Below are 20,950 nucleotides of genomic sequence, written 5' to 3' on the forward strand. Positions count from 1 at the left end.
GATGCATAATATTCCTTTGTTCTGATTAGGTATTTCCTATACTATGATAGTCGAGATGTTAATAGTAGAAAATCACGGAAACCGAAGAAGTTATGAAAACATCACCCCCGGCCCCCACCCCCATCTCCCCACCTTTTTGTGTCTCAGGGGAGTGGAAGAGGGGTGGAGAGGGGGGTAGTGGCTGTGAATTCGACCTTCCTCCACCTTTGACCACTGTATTCCAGCTCGGCATGGGTCACATGGCTGATACGTGTCGCATTTGCTGGCTTCAAGGTTTGCCCTCATTACATAAACAGCTGCAAAATCAAATCCCTAAAATATTTGAGATCAGTCCAAAGTATCCGTCTTCTAAAGAAGCTGAAGCAGGGAGAGTCAGCAAGAATTAGTTCTTCATTCATCAAGGCCCAGCAGACAGATTATACCTAGAGCACAAACTCACGGAGGGCAGGCCCAGGTCTTAGGTCTTTTGGTGACCGTCCCAGGGGCCGGCCTGCTGCCACAGTTGAGACTGATTTAGTTACCGCTGATCATTAACTTTACTTACTTTCTGGTTGAATTTTTACTTGGTTTGGGAGCACTCTACTGGTACCTGGTATGGAATTCCATCTTTAACCTTTTGGGAGATAGAATCAAAATTGGGAAATAATCTCAAATGAAAAAATGAAATGTTTTCCCAGTTGGCTTGGGTATTAGAAGATGGTGAGGTTTTCACCTTTATAGGTAATTAAAACAACAGTAAGGACAAACTTATGAAAGCGCGACTCTCTGCCAATGCAGACTTTATCCCAAAGGGCAAACAACAACTTTTTATCTACTTGATCTAAGAGTCCATCGTGTTGCTTGGGACTTTGAACCCAATCCTAGGGGGTTTCTAAAAGTTGAATACTTTTTATAACATGTCTATTAAAATGAAAAAAACAACCAAGGATACTAGGAATAGCTTTACAATAGGGTGGAGTTCTCCCCAACATGACCGAGAGGCCCTAAATATACACCCCGAGGAAATATTTATGCTGCTCCCATCAGAAACCCTACGTATTGTGTTTGACTTTCGATGCACAGCAGGGCACTGCCCATGGCTGACGCCTGTCTGCCGGACTCACGTGAGCAGGACCCTCCTAGAACCCAAACAGGCCAAGTCCTCTGACAGTGAAGGCCGAGTCTAAAGCCCGCCTCCCTCCTTAAATGCTCCTCCAGCACGTGACTCAGTGGCCACCCAAAGTGGCCACCAGCCACCATGAACGATACCATCCAACTGCGTTTATTCAATTGTCTGGTTGTCTGTCTGTGGGGCTCAAAAGTGGGCCACGAAAAAGTCTGCTGGATTCATTTAGCTTGGTGATCTCACGATAGTCTCCCAGCCTGTGAAGTAATTCCCCAGGAAGACCTTGAGATAAACTCAGCTATTTCATTTCTGGGGTTAAAGAAAGGGGAAGGGAGAACAAAAGACTTCTTGGAGTAAGACAGAGTGTCATTGATGCTTTATTTACATGCGTCACCATCTCTTTTACAAACTAGATTAAGGTTTTAAATGGAATACACAAGGCAATATCTACAAACACCAAGGAAAATAAGTACTGCATCTCTATTTCATTTGGAAAGGGGAAGACTCCCAAATCAAACTGGCTTTGATTCTTGAGAAGAAAGGTGGTAGAGTTAATTCATGGCAACATACGGTTAGACAAAATCCTCGGTAAGAACGCAATACGATAGTGTTCGCTTTGAGAGAAAGGATGAGGGTCTTCAAACCAAAGTATCAACTACTTGACTCTTAGGTGTCTGAATACGGCCATGCTCCATATTTCATTCTGGTTGTGTGGGGTATGAGCAAGAAATTGAAACAGGTAAGACAGTTTTACAGATACTGTATACAGATTTTTTTTCCCATTCATGCAACTTTTTTTCATAAAAAAAAAAAGTTAAACATGTGAAGCCAAAATGCACAATACATTTTTAAAAAAATATGAACTAATTTTCCTGGTCCTCCTTCACACTTGTTTACATTCCCCGTGTATATAATGTGCTAGGACAAGTATATGAGAGAAGACTGATTGCCAGGCAATGAGAGAACTTTAGAGAAGTAAGTGACCAGACACACAGTTTTTAAAAGCAGCCGCACAAATATTTCTGGAGTGTGGCAGAGGCCTTGTAACCCATCATTCTTCAAAGAAAAATAACATACAAATAAAACTAAGCAAGAGGAAAATAGTTCATTCATTCATTCGGCATAAAATGTTACCCACAAAAGATTTAGATAAAAAATAATATAATATTTTCAGTTACTTGGGCGCCTGCTTTCAGATCTTGATTGACAGACGTGATTTCACAAGGCCTTCAGTTTCCCCTCCATGCGCCCTGCTTCCCCCAGTCTCCAGGAGAGGCTGGCTGTTTCGTACCTCTTTGCCAGTGATTGCATTTCTACAACAAAAAATTTGCTTTTCTTAATTAAGAAACACACACACACACACACATTATGCTTAATCATACAATGTTCCCCAGATACAGCAAGAAAAAGGAAATCAGAGTTCAGAGCCGTCAGGGTTTTATGTCTCCGATCAGAGAGGAAGGGTGACATTGTTAATTCCCCTCCCCAGCTGTGGCAGCAGTGCTCGCAATGGAACTGGCTGTTGGACTGTTTTTCTCTTGCTGGTCCTTCCAAGAGATTCAAATATTCCTTATTCTTTAAGCGGGGGGTTCACTAGGTAGAGGCGAAATCGGTGCCTACCGTCTTTCACAGGTTTGGAAGCCACGTGAAATGACACCCTGAGATGGGGCATAACCTGTCCTGAACAGTGAGCGTGAGCCCTTTCCTGGGGTAGGGGGGTGACACGCATGTAATGCCGAAACTCAGCACCGAACACGCCTCGTCTGCCTTGCGCTGCATGTGTGCGCACAATCTTCCGTTACTACTGTGCGTCCCCGAAAATAAGGCCGAGCCGGGCCATCAGCTCTAATGTGTCTTTTGGAGCAAAAATTAATTAATATAAGACCCGGTCTTATAAGACCGGGTTAGAGCTGACTGTCCGGCTAGGTCTTACTTTCAGGGAAACAGGGTAGGAAAGACACTTCTGAAATTTTTAAAAATGTGTTTCAGCCATCATTAGTTTGTTTCCCCAAAAGTAAGACCTAACCAGACAATCAGCTCTAAAGCGTCTCTTGGAACAATAATTAATATAAGACCCGGTCTTATATTATATAAGACTAGGTCTCATAGTAAAATAAGGCTGGGTATTATATTATATATTATATTATATCATTATTATTATATAAGACCTGGTCTTATAGTAAAATGAGACCAGGTTTGTATTAATTTTTGCTCCAAAAGACACATTAGAGCTAACTGTCCAGCTAGGTCTTATTTTCAGGGAAACAGGCTATATTGCAGAGGATGCAATAAAGGAAACGAACCTCAGCTCCATTCACAGTTAATGGGGTACATTGAACCTGGCTGTCAGTCCCCACACCAGGACAGCGAAGGCTTGGATAAAGCTCTTTTCTAACTTTGGTAAAAAGCATCCAGTTCTGGAGCCCTGAAGAAAACAACAGAGCCCCAGAACACTCTTCAACATTCCTCTTCTAATTCCCCATCACAAAGCGGAAGGCTCCCTAGAGCAGCTTCCTTAGAGGCTGCGGGCTGCCTCGGCGAGTTCTCATCGGGATGCAGACACGCCTGCGGCCAGGCCCCGGAAGCTCCGAAGCATTCCAGAGTTGTTCCAGATCAGAAAACTTATGGTGAGGGACCCCTGACTCTCAGAACGTCACGTGGTGGCCAGTAGTTGGCCCTTCCTGAAAGCAGGTCCCAATGTAAGAGACAGAGGGCTTAGGTTGAACTTCTGATCCGTCTGACCCCTTTAGAACACGGCTGTTCCCAGGCAGCTCGGCCAGCTGAGGGTGGCCAAAGTGACAGCAGGGCTGCCGTGCCCCTGGACAGACCGAATTCTTCCACTCTGCCCGCCTCTTACGACTGACACTGGCACTTGACGTGGCCCTGGTCTCAGTTCTCCACAAGTCTCTACATGTAGATGCTGTTTGAGTTATTAAAAAAAAAAAAAGTGCAAAGCACCCCTTCCCCTCCATTTTCCTGACCTGCTGTAGCTGCCCTGTTCTCATACCAGCTCTGTCGCTCCCTCAGCTGTTTTAGATTAAATGCTAATCTGGTTCCAGGACATTTTGTAAGACATTCTGCCGGAAATCTAACAAACACTGGGGGGAAAAAGAACAAACGAGATGTCACATGTCTGAAAAGAATTCAACATTTTAAAGTCAGAACACAATTGAGGGTTGCCTTTCTTACTCCCAGAGCAGCAACCAGGGTCTATGAAGCTGCAAAGGCAAGTAGCTATTTTGTGAGTGTGCTTGTTTCTTTGAGCTCAGGAGAGAAATTCTCAGGGCTCTCATGTCGGAAGCTGTCTGGATTCTCCCTTGTATCTGCCCCCCCACCCTCCCCTTCCCCCTCAGCTGCTGCCACTGTCTCTAAACTGCATCTCCACCCAGGGCTGCGTCACTTAGAACCCGGAGAGGCAGCCCTCTTTCATGGGTACTAGACAGTTCCCGTGTACAGCAGACTACAAAAGAATCAAGGAAGTGGCTAGCATTATATAAAGGAATATAGTAAGCAAAAGTCTGTCACTGACTAGCAGACCACGTGAATAGAATACATATTTTTAAAAATTATACATACTTTTAAAATGAAGATTATAAACTTGTAGCAGTTTAGAAAAGGCGATACGCTACAGGTCCACTATAACCACAATTGCACAACAATTTACAGATTCGGTAAGAGGCAGGGTGAAATCAACAGGGCCATCGCTCAAACATGACAACCCAGTGAGGTGGGAGAGACGTGTGACAATACCAAATGGAACGTTCATTACGCTAGGAGCTGTTATCACCACCAATGTTACCCCCAGAGGAATTATAAAGCAACGGGGCACAGGGGCCCCTGGCGGCCGGCCGGTGGTGAGTGCGGGGGGGTCGGGTGGTACGTCTGTGTTGGTGGGAGGGAGTCAGCGCCCACTGCACGGTGCAAGCGTCAGCGAGGACTCATGCAGGGAGGTCGGTGCCAAAATACTAGCCTGTATTCCTAATGTCCATGCAGAATGTTCCATTTTTGTACTGTACATGATAAAATATACTTATACTTTATATGCCTAACGCATTTTATGCAAAGAAAAGAGTCTTCATATATCACTTTGGAGAAGTATGCGTATACTGTGCTAATCAGAGCATCATTACACCAGTTTCATATGGACCAAAGGTGTTCCCCACCATTCTGCTGCCTACCAAGGAAGGTCACTAGTATAATCACACTTTCCAGGTTAAACAGAAAGCACCTACCTATACAGCACCATAACTTTTTGAAAACAAAACAGAATGAAATCCATAGAAGCAGAAAAGTGTGTGTGGGGGGGGGGGGTTTCCAAAACTGCCCTTGTAGTTTTACTTCCATTGTGTCACTTGTAGAATTACAATCTAAGAATATATATATCAGTTTGTATGCTATTGCCTTCCACTCATACATGTCTAGATCAGATTATACACAGCAAGGCTGAAAATAATCAAGGGAATAATCAATATTCAGGAAAACAGTGAAGTCAGAACTCCCTCTGCATTGACTCGGGTTTGTACTTTTCACACATTTCTCACTGCAGGCTTAATGCTCACCAGCAAGTTCATTTCTTCTGCAAAGCAAAACAGGACTACTTTTGTTTCTTTTCCCCTTAAAACTAAATCCTTTAGTGGCATTTGGCCATTAGTGGACAGCTGAGCTGATTTCTTTCTGAAAAGATCCTCATTTCTAACCACCATAGCATCACTGTTCATTGCGTGAGCTGAGGACACTGACGGGAGACCCAGGCCCCCTGACCTGGCCCCTTCAGGCCAGGTGTGGAGGGTCTCGTCCCCCCATCACCGTGACTCAGCACGAAACGCACGCTCGGCCTAGGCAGGGTTCAGTCCTGGACTGGTGTGTACAGCGAACAGTTGTGCCATTGTTCAGTTTTTAGAAAAGGATAGTTTTCTACCAAACAAAAGAAGAAAATCTCCCTCTAGTTTACGGAATTTGTTAGTTTATGGAGTTCCACGGGCTCAAATGCTTGCGATGCCCAAAGCCAGAGTGGTAACTGGTACAGTTCCTTCTGTTTTTCAACTGCCAGGGAAAGAATGATTAACATTTTAACAGAAAAATACTGCGGGTTAATGCATGTGAAAAATTCAGAAAGTCGAAGGAAAACGAACACAGAACACCTAACACATCCCATAAACCATCGCGATATTAAAACACCAAAGAATCGCCAACAGGGGCTCACACGCTGTGCTCTGAACAAGGGTGGCGGTGCTGACAGGGCATTGTCCTTCGCTGGCGGGCGGCGTCACCCCATACAAGGAAGATTTGCATACTTTGTATCTAGAGAGTTCTGTTCCAAGGGTAAGTGCTTCATCAGGGTCAGGGGCCATTAACAGTCTCTGCTGGGTCAGGAAAATGGCGTGGGAGTCACAAAGGTGTTAGCTGTAAACGGTATCACTGTCCACTTGCGGAGAGCAGATTTGGCAAAGGGTGTCCTCTGTAGGTCTTGTGTCAGTTTGCGGGTCTACAGGAGGAGAAAAGAAAACCAGAAATGATTAGGGACGTTCACATGGCCAGCGTGGGCACCTCAGGGGCATGTTTCATCCGACTCCCATCTCTTCACTCACTCTACCACTCACGGGAAAGGACGTTGCTACACCAGCTTCAAGGTCTCAAAGCCTTCGGACAAAGCATGGAGGCTATTTAACTGGTACCTTATTTCTGTGCTTGATTACAAAATGCCTGCAAGTTGAAAAGCCCAACGGAGATGAGGTCCTTCATTTTGGGAGGTTAACCAAGACAGGCAAATTCGGGGTGTCTCAGTGGGCCCTTTAAAGTTAAGGATGTATAGTACTGGTGGATTTTGCTCTAGACGTCTGGACCGGGGATTTACAGGGACATGGGATTGCGATACGACCACTGTGGAAGCTGGTCAGCCTAACTAAGCAGACCAGCTTCACTTCTCTGGTTCTCTCCTACTTGCTACGTGAACTAATCGACGTTGCTAACCACCCTTCCATTAAAACCCCCAAACCAGGGGGAATGAAATGGCCATTTTCCATAGAAGACTTAAGAAGTCTGCACTGCTGGGTGGGGGTCAGCTTGACCTCCCCCAATATAAACGGAGTGAGTACTCTCTAAGTAGGCTGCCTTAGGAGTTTGCTTTGTGTATTAAAAATCTGCAGAGAAATAAATTATGTAACACACATATAACATCCCCTTAACACTTCATAACACTATTAAATAACAGTCTTCAGTGACGAGGCACAAACGAGGTCCTCTTAGAGCATCTAATTTATACCAGTTCTATCAGACGTCATACGAGCACCAAAGCCGGAAAAGTTAGAGGATATTTTTTTAAAAAGTACAGCTGACCCTTGAACAGCATGGGAATTAGAGGCGTCAAGCCCTAGTGCAGCTGAAAAGCCACGTATAACTTTTGACTCCCCCCAAACTTAACTACTACTAGCTTCCTGTTGACCGATAACATAATCAATTAACAATGTTTTAAGAAAATCGTAAGGAAGAAAAGGTATGTATATGTATTTTATACATTCACGACACACCTAACTTAAATTTTTTGATATTTCTAGGCTATGGGATTCATCTGCGAGTTTTTTCAAATGATCACAAATCTCCAAAAAATTTTCCAATAGATTTACTGGGGGAAAAAACTCTGCATATAACTGGACCTGTGCGGTTCAAACCTGTGTTACTCAAGGGTCAACTGTCTACTCGTGGAGATGTAGCTAAAGGAGCTGACATGACAGGTCTCAAGACATAAGACCTTCTGTTTATAAAGACAGTGTCAGCTGTCATGGTCGGGAAAAAGTGGCTCTGGTCCAACAAATGGATAGAAAAGTGGTAGTGAAGCAACATGAACTCACGATCTGCTCACCAGATAAGGTGAACAAGTAATGAAAAATGCACCAATAAGCTCACACACAGTGTGTACATCTGCTTCCCTGCCTTTAGGAGATACCATCGTGAGTTTATGTGCACTTTTCACAGCACACTTATGACTTCAGCCTCTTCCGTGACTCCTGGTTGGCAATCGGCCCTTTTATTACCACGGTGCAGAAAGACAGCAGGGCTCAGGACTTGTAATGTTACATACCCATGGTCACAGTTACCCTGGTTATAGCTCCCAACAGAAGAATGGAGGTTGTTTCACTGGCAGCAGAGACAATAAAGCAGGAAAAGAAGCTCCTTCTTCTTCCCTCTTTCCCAGTATTTAGTTTCCCTGGCTGATAGCTTTTTTGGAGTTATTCTCTGCTTTGTAAGGGTATGAGACAATTTATCCTGGACTATAAAGTAATGGCCTATCGATTTCAGAGAGAGAAAAAGCTACACTAGACACCAGACCTCAGTATCGGTGAGGAATTTAGTCTGGAAGAGCCAGTGCTATTCTAGTGACCCTACCTGGGACCCCTGAGGCATGAATGGACAGGCATCTTTGGAAGGGGGTTCGGTGTTTCTCTACACAGTAACCTCAATAAACCACAACCTAACATCACTGTGCAATTAGTCATCAGGGGACTTCGGTTACTGAAAGTGCCAAGGGAGAAGCTATAAAGTATTACCTAACTCAGACCCCATCCCCCGGTTCCCTTTGGTGTTAATTATTCAGCCTCAGAACTGGGATGGTGACACACTTCTTTCCCAACTGCACAGGCCAAGCACGCAGCTTGCTGTAACGCTGGGGCTGGGTCAGCATAGGAGGGAAGGAGGCAGAGGGCACCTAAAATCCCCGATATATGGCATCATTCCAGGCAGAAAAGGGCATCAACCCCGACACCAGGGGCAAGAGGCCCACGTGGGCAGCCTAGGGCCACAGCCAGCAATCCCCAGGCCGAATGCCCATTCCCTCATCAAAAGGCCCAGATCTTCAGGGAGCGATCGATGTCTCATTAGAAAAGAGATGCACTGATCCCCACTCTCTCCCTTTCTGCAGGACGGGCTGGGGCCCTCTGGTGTGCTGGGCCCTGGGGCTCCCAGGAGTCTGTCTCCCAGGCACGGCTGGGCTGCTCAGGGCACTGCCTTTGCCCGGAGGGGAGGCCGGGGGAGGGCCAGGCCCACGTTTAAAGGCAGCTCTCAGAAGGAACACATTTTATAAAAAACTTCCACTCCACAGAACAGAAAGGAGCCTTGTTTTCCCTGTGATAGAAGGCAAACAGATTGTAAAATATTGTGTGAAAACATAAAGGAAGCAGATAAATGTTGAACAGAAATACAATCATCCTTCCAAGAGGAAAACCAGAATCACCATTCCCTAGGAAGACCTTATGAGTAAAAATAGTCATAAGGAAAGCAGCTCTCCTCATCTGCCTTAGATTCTAACTGCTCGGTGGTGGCTCAATGTGTGCACGTGTTTATCCGACCCCATCAAGGCCTGAAAGAACAGAGGGAGCACATTTCGGGGGGAGACCAGCTACTGAGCTGAATGACACTGACGTTGGGTACAAGTCTCCTGGATTTCAGCACAGCTCCCGTTCTTACATTGTTTAAAGTAAGACGTTTTAGTTCATGTCTGAGCTTTGTGTACATGCTGATGCTCTTCTAAGTTGGAAAACACACCAGATTAAGCAAAACTTTTGAAAGGCAAAGGAAACGTACAGCTGAAGGGAATTACAGCTAGCACTCTGCAGTTACTAGGCAACAGGCCAACTAACAATAAATCTGAGGGTGCCCTGTCCCATCAGTGGCTTTTCCTTAAGAGGGAGAAGATCCCTTGTTTCCCCGTCCTTGCCTAATAAATACACTGGAAATGAGGCTGTGGATGCAAGGAAAATGACACAGGGAGACCAAACGATGAGGTCTGTCCTAAAAATATCTGTGGATGCTGTCATCTGGTCTCTGGTGAGAGTAGGTCCCTCTGTAATCTTGGCGTCTGTGCAGGAGACAAGTTTCTGCCTAATTATCACCACTACATCACATGATGTTCTAAGAAAGGGCAACGCCTCCAAAATCTGTCCACAAAACATAACCACCCCAATCAACTTCAATCTGGGAATAAAACATCAATGTTCCCACTGCTGTCCTCCCACGACGTAACTCCACGGTGACAAATGCGGATTCTTCAGTAGTGTTTTTTATCCTCTTGGCAGGGAACAGGACCCCAATACTGAACGTGACATGGAAGGAAAAAGGGCGAGTAGGACGAAACTCTCACACTTACAAACCCACGACAGTGACCCACGGCTTCCCTAGCTACAAGTAAAAGATGTTCTGGGGCAAGTCTGCCTGAGAAACAAAATTAAGCCGCAACACCACTTTCCTCACCCTTTAAACACAAGGATGATTTAAGCCAAACTTGCAACCCCTGGGGCAAGCTGAGGACTCAATGCAGCCATTTAGGATAGAAAAGGAAATGAATCCACGTTCACTCAATTTGTCAGCGAAGCGTCACGTGGAGTTCAGAGAACAGGTGTGTGTGTCAGAGCATCAGGGTTTCCACCCCCGAGGAGAGAGCAGAGAAACGCCTGCTTGCCACCATCACTGCTTCACCCCAGAGGGCTCTAAGGGACACCCCATTCATCGTGAGCCACAGCCCTCTGCCAGCACCCACAAGGCTTTTGGAGCTGGTGCCACGCCAAGAGAAACAGCACTTTTTGCAGTCTTCGGTTAGGCAGCTATGTCTGTTTTGTGAACACCTTAAAATGGCAGCAGTTCCCTTGGAGGTCGCCTTCACAGGCAAAACATGAAGCGGCTCAAGAAAATGCGCTACTGGACTCAATACTAGCTTAATTTGGTCATTTTTTCAATATCTTCCAGGTTGGAGTGGGCGATACCGAGGAGCTAAGGAAGCCCATGAAAACCAGCCTGTGGCCACGGCCAGCAAGGGTCTGGCTGACGGAAACCCAGCCCTCAGCCTACGGTGCCGGCCAGCCACCCCCACGACTGCCAGCGAAGGGGAATTAGGAAGTACAGCCCTACAAAAATACATTTTGGCAAATCCCGTCCACTTGTCAGTTTAGACACTGAAGAACTGACAAGGTTAACAGAACAGGTCTGAGGGCTTTGGCCAGACTGGAGGCCAATTTATGTTCAGTGGAAGAGCCTCCCTAAAAGAAAGTTTCCACAAAATGCAGCCCATCGGCTCTGGTGTTTCTGATGGGCAAGGAAATGCTTATGGAGAAGATGAGAGTATTCAGGGAAGCTTCAAGTAAGCTTCTCATGGCAAATGTGATACTCAGCTATACACACTAGTAAAAAAAAAAAAAAAGCTTCATTTGTGTAGAAGAAAAGCTTGACTTGTGCAACGATCCTTCCTGTGAACTCCCGGTAACTCCGGGGCTTTGTCAAGGCGGCAGGTGCAGCCGCCTGTGTGTGAAGGCTGGCGATGGGCCCCTGCCTCTGCAGCCTGCTTCTGGGCTGGGCAGATAAAAGAGGGGAAACAGGAGCAGCAAGTCACAGCTGACGGACAGAGAGCAGAGGTGACCTGCAAAGAGACAGTGACTTTCCTGTTGCTTAAGCGGTGGGGTCACGGATGCTTAAAATAAGGTTAAGAATGCCCCCCCTCTGTCTTTCTATGGGGGCAGGGATTACGTCAACCAATGTTCTTTGTGTATCCAGAGTGGAATATGGTGATTCACACGGCAGAAATATGTATGAATCTATCAAAGAGCAAAGTTGCAGAGATTTCATATTTTCTGAAGATTTTTAGATTTTCAAACCACATGGAATAAATAGTATGCAACTTTTTTTTTTTTTTTTTTAACATTCTTTTAAACCACCATTTTTAAGACAAAAGCCTTTAAGGGACATTTGGCTTGTCCCTGGACTCGTGGTTATTTTTAACCTTAACTGTAATACCCAAAACCTTAGCGGGGGTAAGGCTCCCCGGTCCTTACCCAGGCTGGACGTCTGCACGTCAGGCGCAGTCACACTGTGTCTGCTCTGCCCTCCCCACCCGTGTGAATTGCACCCACACATCCGGTCCCACCTTCCCTAGGATGTTCCTCTACCTAACTCCTAAGCCACTCACCTGGCAACTAATGTCATAGTGCCCGGGAAGGCTCCTTTTTCATAGGGAAACACTGAGCTCCCAATATGCTGAACTCCTTGAAAGCAGAGCAAACCCTTCAGATCAAATCATAGATTTATGGAGCACCTGCTATTAAGAGCACTGTCTCAGACATGGTATTTACCCTCCAGAAGCACATACTCCAATTTACTTGATGTCCCAAGTAGCCTGGAGTTGAAATACAGAATAGGTGCACAATACATGTTGGCTGCATAAAGGAATGAACCACCTTCCTTGTGGAATAGCCCTCTTTTCTCCTCTGCCAATTCAAATACTTAACACCCTTTCAGGGCAACAGCTTCTAGAAGCATGTTAGACCGACTCACATTTGCTAAGATGTAGTCTGACTCGAACCCAGAAAGAACCTGTTGCTTATGGTTCAAGACCTAGAATTAATGCCTTTTTGGGGGTGGGTGGTTTCCAATCAAGTATCTAAAACTCACATTTCCTGTAAGATGAAACCTCCTAAGGATCAATACAGGCACAATTTTAACATTCCACTAACTGAAAAGTTAATAATTAAAAAAATTCAAAATAGTATTTAATAAAGAATTGACCTCCTCGCACCCTTTCTGTATCTCCCACCATGCACGTCCTTTATTACCAGCCCACAAATTAAGAGTCTTGCTTTTCTGACTCTAAATCACTGTCACCGCTAAAGGAATTCAGCATCTACAACAGGGAACTGTAGTCCAGGAGAAAATGCTCCGAGCCATAAACCAGGATATCCCAATGTTGCTGTGTGCTGGCTGTGGCCCCATCCTGTGACCCGACACTGCATTTACGGGCTGGGGTGGGGCTTAGGGGGGCACAGCCACCCCTTCAGGCTCGGATGCCCTAGAGCCCTTGGGGCTGGGTGCAAGTGTGGCTGTCAGGCACCAGCCCACATGGGGTCCCACTACCAAGTTTCCTGCTTTAGACTGACAAAGTTTTGAAGACCATCTAATTTTTCCAAGAGATTCTGAAATTGAACACACAACAGCAGCTATTTCAGTTCCACAAAGAATCCCCTCGTCCCCCTGTAAGGTACGACCAGGACACGCAGATGACACAGGTGGCTGCCAAGAAGCAACCAACACACCAGTGTAACAAAGGAAGGAAACCAAGAAGGAACTGAAAGGAGAAACTCAAGGGTGGCTCAAGACTGCCAGCGAGACAAAGGGCCATCCCGCTGTCAGCGGACAGGTAACTCGGCACTTTGTACGGCAGGAATGGCCCTCACTGCCGGCTCAGCCTAACCAGCACAGCGGTGGGAAGCGCCTGGTGGGAAGTGCCTGGAGGGCGCTGCCAGGGGCCCCCCACCCCAGCCAGCACAGCAACATGAGCGAGGGAACTTGGCAGGGAGCGCTCTGGCCTGAGGCACTCAGCTGGCAGGCAAAAGGGATCCCTTCCCACAGGTCTATCAGTCAACACATACATTCTGATTACTTATAGATATGTTAGACTGTATTGTTTTCTGATCATTGCTGAATGTCCAAACGACCAAAGGAAGTTCCAAGCCATTACAGTGGCATGGATACAAATGGAGGCCCCGTGGAAATTAATTTATTAAAATTTCAACCACAGAACCTCTAAGCCTTCAATTCTTGGCCATTCATGTCCCCTGACAAGTCAAATAAAACACTCCACACAGACGTGAATACTTAAAAAAAAAAAAAAAATCTTACGGTCCAAACTTTTTTCATCAGAGACAAAAGAGGAGAGAGAGAAGTAGGAGGGGAAGGGATGGGGGGCGGGGGAGAGGACATGACATACTGATATGCAAACCCTCAATCAAGCCAAGACTGGCAATTCAAGTTGCATCCTTCAGAAACACTGGAATTACCTCTGAGGCCTTCATGACTAAGTAATTCTCATCATTCAGTACATGAATGTTATAGATTTTAGCAAAAAGGAGGTTATTAAAAAACAAAAACGTAAAATCTAGAATTACAGAGTTAGATCCCATCTATGACGGGGAAGAGAAAGAAATCAAACAAAACACCCGTACCCAGGAGCACTGGCGCTCTTTACAGAGGGTGTGTTTGTTTCAGGCTCAGGCCCACTTCTCTGACATCTTGAGTCAAATCCTTTTTCTTCAAGAAACCACAGGACCAGTGTTGTACGGGCTTAGCCCCTAAAGAAACCCTGCCCTAGAGCACTGCTGAGAAAAGGCAACACCCCTTGAGGACTATGGATTTTTTGCCTATTCCCCCCCTTGATTCTTACCGAGTTTTTTGCCTGCCCTTGTCATATATCAAGCGCTTCTCAGCCATGGAGTGGGTCCTACTCTTGGATGAGCTGCCTGGCAAAATGGTGGGCCCTACACTGATTGGTACAAGTGCTTGAGAACAGCCTGAATTCATTAAACAAAACTTATTTGTTGAATACTGGCAGTGAGCTGGACACAGGGGGTAGAGGTAAATAAGGGGTCTCCCCTCTAAGGAATGCACGGCCTGGTTGGGAAGCTGGTGCGATGGTGACCATCTGTTATGGAGGAAGTGAGCGCCTTACACAGAAGGTTGGAGCAAAGGACCCAAGGGTGTATGGACACCTTACATGCTTGATTTTCTGGGAAAATGTTGCTTTCCAATGTCCTATTCCATTATCACACGGTGTCTTTATTTGGTGGATAAAAACAGGCCCTACTCCAGTAGCTCCATACTAATAGGGCAGAGTTCAGACTAAATCCAGATGCTGGTTTCTGTTAAAAGCCCTCAGGACGCTTGCTTTAGTTTCTGCTCGAGTTCTAGAGCTGGTGCATCCCACTTGGACAGGAGCCAGCCACCCACTTCAGCGTGCTGTCCCTGGAGCTCTGCTCTGCAACGTTATTTATAAGATGTTGAATATTGAGCATTATGAACACTCTAAAAAGAAGCATTTAATGGGACCTTGAAGTTTACAAGAATTTCCAGTAGTAATTCTGATGATTTTCACTCATTTATTTATGCTCCACATAAATAATGCTCTGTGGCCAAAGAGACCTTTCAGAAAGCCACTTAGAAATGCACCTTAAAGCGAGAGTCACTCCAGCTCTGCCCCCATGCTTAGCAGGCTGGCCAGAGGTGACCACAGGTGGCATTAGAAAAACTAACAGACCCAAGAAGAACAGCCTTAGTGCTGGAAGTCATTGCTTTCCAGGGCAAAGAACGTACGTAAGGAGTGTACCCGCCTCTGCACAGAAAACCCCTTTTCACAGCTGTGTCAATTTTCCTTTACTGTTGTCAACACTAAAATGATCCAGACAGCCATTTGCTCCAGGAATGACACTTCAGACTTCAGCCTGTTTAAAAGGTAAGAATAAAAAGCCTCGCAGATACAGAATTCTTGAGGCTGGTGTATTATAACCAAAGTCTAGTCACGAGTGCCAGTAATAGAGTATATTCTCCGTGCAGTACGTACAGATTCATATTTACCAGATGCCATGATCCCTAACACAGAAATAGCTACATCTAGAAAAAAACATGACATGAATAGCCTATATAGTATTTGTGTAGAATTAGTCCTGTCCGCCAACATGAATATTTAAAGACATAGTAGAATCATAGCATTCAAACATCAGTCCAACAAGTATCAAAGATTTGTTCCTTTTGGGACATGGCCTAAATATAAATCTTAACGGCCTCCAACACTGGAGCCCGCTGTTTCCACACCAGTTTACCACTGTTTCTTTATAGTTCACATATCTCTTATGAGGGCCATTTCAGACAGAATGTTAGCTTTCAGGTTTAAAATTATACATACACTGTCCTTTTAAACCCCTATGATTCCTTTCCCTTTAGACAGAGCAGAAGCCTACTATTCTGAGATTCATTAGGGATGTGGCCAGGGGGAGAAACAGAAAGAGGGCTTTTCCTGGATGATGTTTTCCAATCCTTACCATCAAGTAGTTTAAAACAAAACTAAATGCTGGGCTGCTCCCTAGTGGGGTCTCCAAATGCCAAAGATGAAGATGAATGAAAGAGTATCTTGTAACATCAAAGTTACAGTGAGACTGACGCTGCTTTCCCTCTGAGGAGACACGTGTCAAACTCAGGAGGGCTTCCTGGAGGCGCAGCCTCGCAGCCTCCACACTCGCTCACCACACACATCTCTGCTGCCAATGTCAAGTACATTTCTGCACCAAGGTTCTGCATGCCCGAGAGGAGACAGTGTCCTTCACACACCAGTAGCTGACACAAAAGGGTATGGTTCTTTTTTTCTTTTCCCGATAGACCCATTGGTCAAAGGATTTCACGCATGGTCGAAAACGAATGCCATGTGTGAAACACGCAGCCTGCCAGAGAAGCCCCTCACCACAGCTCTCCAGCACGGCTGTGTCAGAGGGACAGGGCTTCTCCATTAACTCCAAACGAGGTGGTTCTGATTCAGGGTCACATGACCTTCAGTTAGCAAGCCAGGAAGTAAGTCAGGAGAATACCATGATTACTGTTGCTTTGTTTCGTTTTTTTGTTTTTTAAAAAAGCCAAACCAAGAAAGTCATTCCAGAACTCTCAGGAAGCTGGGGTGCTTCATTTGGGAGAAGTGCGGTCTAACACTATGACCTCAGACCCATTTTGGGAATTTAGGAGAGTCTTCAATAAAGTGACAGCCGCAGGTAAATTTAAAAGTACAGAATGTACTTCAGGCCACACGTGCTCCCGGCTATTTAGAGTAGCAATTCATTCCAAAGCAAAATGGAAATCCGAAACCCAGAAACCAGACTCCCTCAAAGCCCCCCACTGTCTTTACCATATTTCTTCTCTTGCTCTGGTCATACATACTGTGCTAGTTTACTCTGGTGGCTTTTCATTTTTAACTTAAGAAATATCATCTCAAAATTACCTCCCCCAGTGGGGTTGGCCAGTTAGATCAGTTAGTTAGAGCATGGTGCTGGTAGCGCCAAGGTTGCCGGTTGGATCCCCGCGTGGTCCACTGTGAGCTGCACCCTCCTTAAAAAAAAACAACTACCCCTCCCCAAAATGTTCTTAGAAAAAGGTGATTAAATGATCCTAAGGTGTCATTAGGTTATAATAAAATGTGCTATCCCAAAAGTAGTTCTTTATTATCAAAACAATAATTCACTAATGTTTAAAAAACTTAAGTATTTAAATCTCCCTTAAAATATTATTATACAACCTTTTAGAATTACATACACAAGAGAAGGTCCGGCATTCAACTCAAAGGAAAACCTACCGTGGAAAAACAAGACAAAAAAGGATAGTACATTTTCTTCTGAACTTACTTTCTTCAATGGACTAGAAAGTGGCCTCCTTACAACTATGCCAAAATTAAAACTTACTGTGTCTTTAGAAGCCACAATTGCATTCCTCTTCTTAAAGGAAGACAAACTGTTTATTCTTCTAAAAGCCAAATATCTATATTTCTCAAGGCAAGTCTCCGCCAGTCCGACTTCTGGCATAATACTAAACTGCCTGGCACGGAAGTGCGTCACCGTATTTAGCTTCCATTACAGTCTTTTTACCATCTCGAGGGCTATTAAATGACTGAAAACAGATGTCTGAGTTCCATTAAGGGCCTGCTATGCCTGGGAAAGCTGAGAAGCTTTCGCATCACAACACTCTTGACATTCCCTTTTCTACAACTCCTCATGAGCTGGAGAGAGCGCACCATAGGAGACCCTTGTAATTTCTTCACCAGGGCAGAGGGTTAAACAAGGCTCAGGTTTTTACGCTTTGAATCCCATTTCGCTTTTACACCATTTAAAGAAGGGTGTAAGTAGCTTGCTGAGATTAAAAAAGAAAAAGAAAAAGAAGAAAGGAGCAAGGGCATCACAGAGCAGAGCCACTGAATGGGAGTGTCTGGGGGTACAAACCGGTTCGCAGAAAACCCGTGCCTGTCTTACTTCTTGAGGAGGAGAATCCCACAGCAAGCTTGTCTATTACCTGCCCCCCTGGCTCCGGTGCAGAGCACTTTCCAGTTTTCACTATCTGGATAAAATTAGGAAGCATTATTACGGTTCAAGCCATTCATGAAATATGGATTCTGGGTCCAGCTGCGTGACCGTGGGTCGGGGCTCCCTGCTCCCTCATCTGTAGGTCAGTGTGTTTACCTAATTACACTGGACACATGAGCCCACTGCAGTTTCCAAAGCTCTTTCACAGACTTGAATGCCTTTGATTCTTGTGCTAACGCTGTGAAGGAACAGGGGCTTTTACCCCATGTCATAAATCCAGACACTAAGGCTCGGGGGCTAAGCGACACCCTCTCAATAGCAGGCAGAAAGGAGCAGTGGGACGGGACACTCAGCTTCTGATCCCCACCAAATGCTTTTCTTACTACATCATGTTGCGTGATCTTTCTGGTTCCAACAGTATTAAAATGCCACAACATAAAACATCTCTGTCACTATGCAGAGCCCATGTCACTGTTTGGAACCTGCCATCATTTATACACTGGGAACAAGAAACATATGAGTAAGTGCTCTCACATAAAAACTTCTGTTTACAATTTAAATCTTTTGCTGCTCTGCTCTTTATTGGATGTTGGATGCTAACTAATAAGGACGTTTAGTACTACAGTGAAGAATCCAACAGATCTTGCTTCTGTTGGAAATACTCCTGTATGAAAGAGTCCAGAATACATAGTCTACAGTTACATTAGGAGCGCCTTCCAATTGTTACTTCAGTGGAAAAAAAGATGAAGAAACAGTAACATCAAAGATCGGCCATGGCAGTGCTGGACCCAAGAGTCTAAGAAAGTCCTTTGGCTGGATTCTTAACCTTGAAGTTTGTGTGACCTCAGGTCCCCTTTCCTCTCCTTCCCTTCCATCTCATTCACCCATCGAATATGGGGGCTCGCGTCATACACCAGCAAGGGTGACTGGATACAGAGAAGAATGACATCTCCGAATGTGTGTGTTCTTTTTACGGCCAATAAAATTCCTGAGCTGTCAGCACGTTGTGGGGAGGGGCACCTGACAGCCCTATTTGCTTTGCAGGTAAAACCTGGAGATACACTGCTTGGGGGCCACGTTACTGGCACCACCGCTCCCTGGTTCTGTTTCTCAATGTGGACTAAAGTTCAAAGTAAAGACCAGACAGCCGCCCCCCCCCCCCCCCCCCCCCCGCCACCCCGGCCACCCCCACTTTGGTACGATTACGCCATAGCCTTGGGCACTGACCTGCTTTGCCCACTTCCCCTTTCCTCAGTGATCCTTCAGCCTGGCACCCAGCTCTGAGATGAGGCCTGCTTAGCACCAGTGAAGTTCCCCACGTTCAAACCAACAACGTTCTGTGTGGAGATGAGGGAATCAAAGTTAAAATCCAACCCATCCGCATCCATGAGTTCACTCCGGATAATGGACTCCATGTCACATTCCAAGCTGCCATTGAATATGTCCAGGTCCAAGTCGCTGGGGAACTTGTCGTGGCCCATGACGGAAAGGTTCGCACTAGTGGAGTACAGGGAGGAGCCTGAGAGCGTGTCCGAGAGCGTTTGCATAGACTGGCTGCCGGGAGACTGCTGCTGGTGTTTGGCGGCCCCAAGGCTGCTGGCGTCGCTCAAGCCCATGCTGCTGACAGAATTCGACAAGGCACGGCTGCCACCGAGAGCGCCCTGGCTTTGGTGCTGGTGGTGGAGCAAGTTCTGATTGACCAAACTGCCCTGGTTGGGCTGGGCGGCGAAGGACATCATGGGGTCGCTGCGAAGCATCACGTTCCGGCGGGAGCTCTGCGCGGACACGGCAGTGCTGGCCTGGGACATCAAGGGGTCCGACTGGGTCATCATGACGTCGCTGTGGCTGAGGGAGTCCGACGTGAGCAGGTCTTGGAGTGTCTGGGTGCCGTAGTGAGACATGGAAGAGAAGGTGGCGGGCTTGTTCTCCTGGATGGTCTGCATGGGAGACTGGCGCAGGGAGGTGAGCGACGAGGGTCCAAACACCGTGCTGGTGAAGGAGCTGGTGGGAGAGCCCAGGCCGGAGCCCTTGGGGGTGTACGGGAAGCTGGAGCTCCGTGGCATGAGCCCCCCCGTGGGCGACGGCTGGGACGATGGCAGCGCGATGTTATCCAGCAGGTCGTCCATGAGGTTGTCCGCCAGCCCGTCGTTCAGATTCATGGTGCCCGCCATGTCGGTGAGCCGCGGCAGCTCCACGGTGCACGGCTTGCTCACGGAGGGGGAAAGGCTGGCCGCGCTGCTGTACAGCATGGGCGACAGCGGGGCGTCGTCGTCCTGGACATCGTCCAGCTCCGTGCTGGCCAGGATGGGGGACAGGCGGCCGCTGACCGTGCTGGCATTGGAATTGGTGCGCGAGCGGAAGTCCGTCCACGCGTCCAGCTCGTCGCTGCTGCGCGATGTGGGGCTGCCGGGCCACTTGGAGAGCTGGGAGGGGCTGTCGTCGGCGGCCTCGGGTGCTGTCTGCAGGGCGGCCTTCTTCTTGGCCGCGCGACTGCGGCTCTTGGTGTACTTGTTGCTGTTGTCCATGGACACGGCCCGCCGACGGGGCGCCTTCCCGCTCTTCCCTCCGTCGGGGTTGATGATCCACCAAGAGCTCTTGCCGGTCCCTTCATTCTGGACCCGCATGAAGCGGCTGTGCAGAGACAGGTTGTGCCGGATGGAATTCTGCGGAGAGAGAAGGGAAATGTGGAGTATGAGCCAGAAGGGTCCAAATACCGTGTACCAAGAAAAAATACTAGCTTGGTGCAAAAGTAACTGCGGTTTAAAAATAATTGCAAAAACAGCCATGACTTACAATAGTTAATCAGACTCATTCTGAAAGCCTGCTCAATTTCGAGGCTTAAAAAAAAAAAAAAAAAAAAAGACAAACACCTGCACGACACCCTTTGGCTTGGCACTAAATGACAACATTGCAAATGGCAGGTTTCCTACCTAGTAGGTGGGAGATGGTTTCATGTCCAGGAACGCTGGGAATGTGTAAGCTC

The 20,950-nt window shown here is 46.6% G+C and overlaps 1 protein-coding gene across 4 annotated transcripts in view; it reads right to left on the minus strand.

Annotated features, from left to right (window-relative positions):
* Window positions 1-1,466: 1,466 nt before the first annotated feature.
* FOXO3 (forkhead box O3) overlaps window positions 1,467-20,950 on the minus strand; it is a 110,528-nt gene continuing 91,044 nt past the window's right edge. For all 4 annotated transcript variants that reach the window (XM_088795524.1, XM_019734995.3, XM_019734993.3 and 1 more), the window contains 2 exons: window positions 19,195-20,630; window positions 1,467-6,590 (listed from right to left, as the gene is read on the minus strand). In XM_088795524.1, coding sequence (XP_088651650.1) covers window positions 19,230-20,630 — 1,401 coding nt within the window. In that variant the 3' untranslated portion in view covers window positions 1,467-6,590; window positions 19,195-19,229. The remainder of the gene's footprint in view (window positions 6,591-19,194; window positions 20,631-20,950) is intronic.

Source organism: Rhinolophus sinicus, chromosome 2, assembly GCF_057876585.1.
Source record: "Rhinolophus sinicus isolate RSI-liver-muscle chromosome 2, RSI-T2T, whole genome shotgun sequence".
NCBI classification, from domain to species: domain Eukaryota; kingdom Metazoa; phylum Chordata; class Mammalia; order Chiroptera; family Rhinolophidae; genus Rhinolophus; species Rhinolophus sinicus.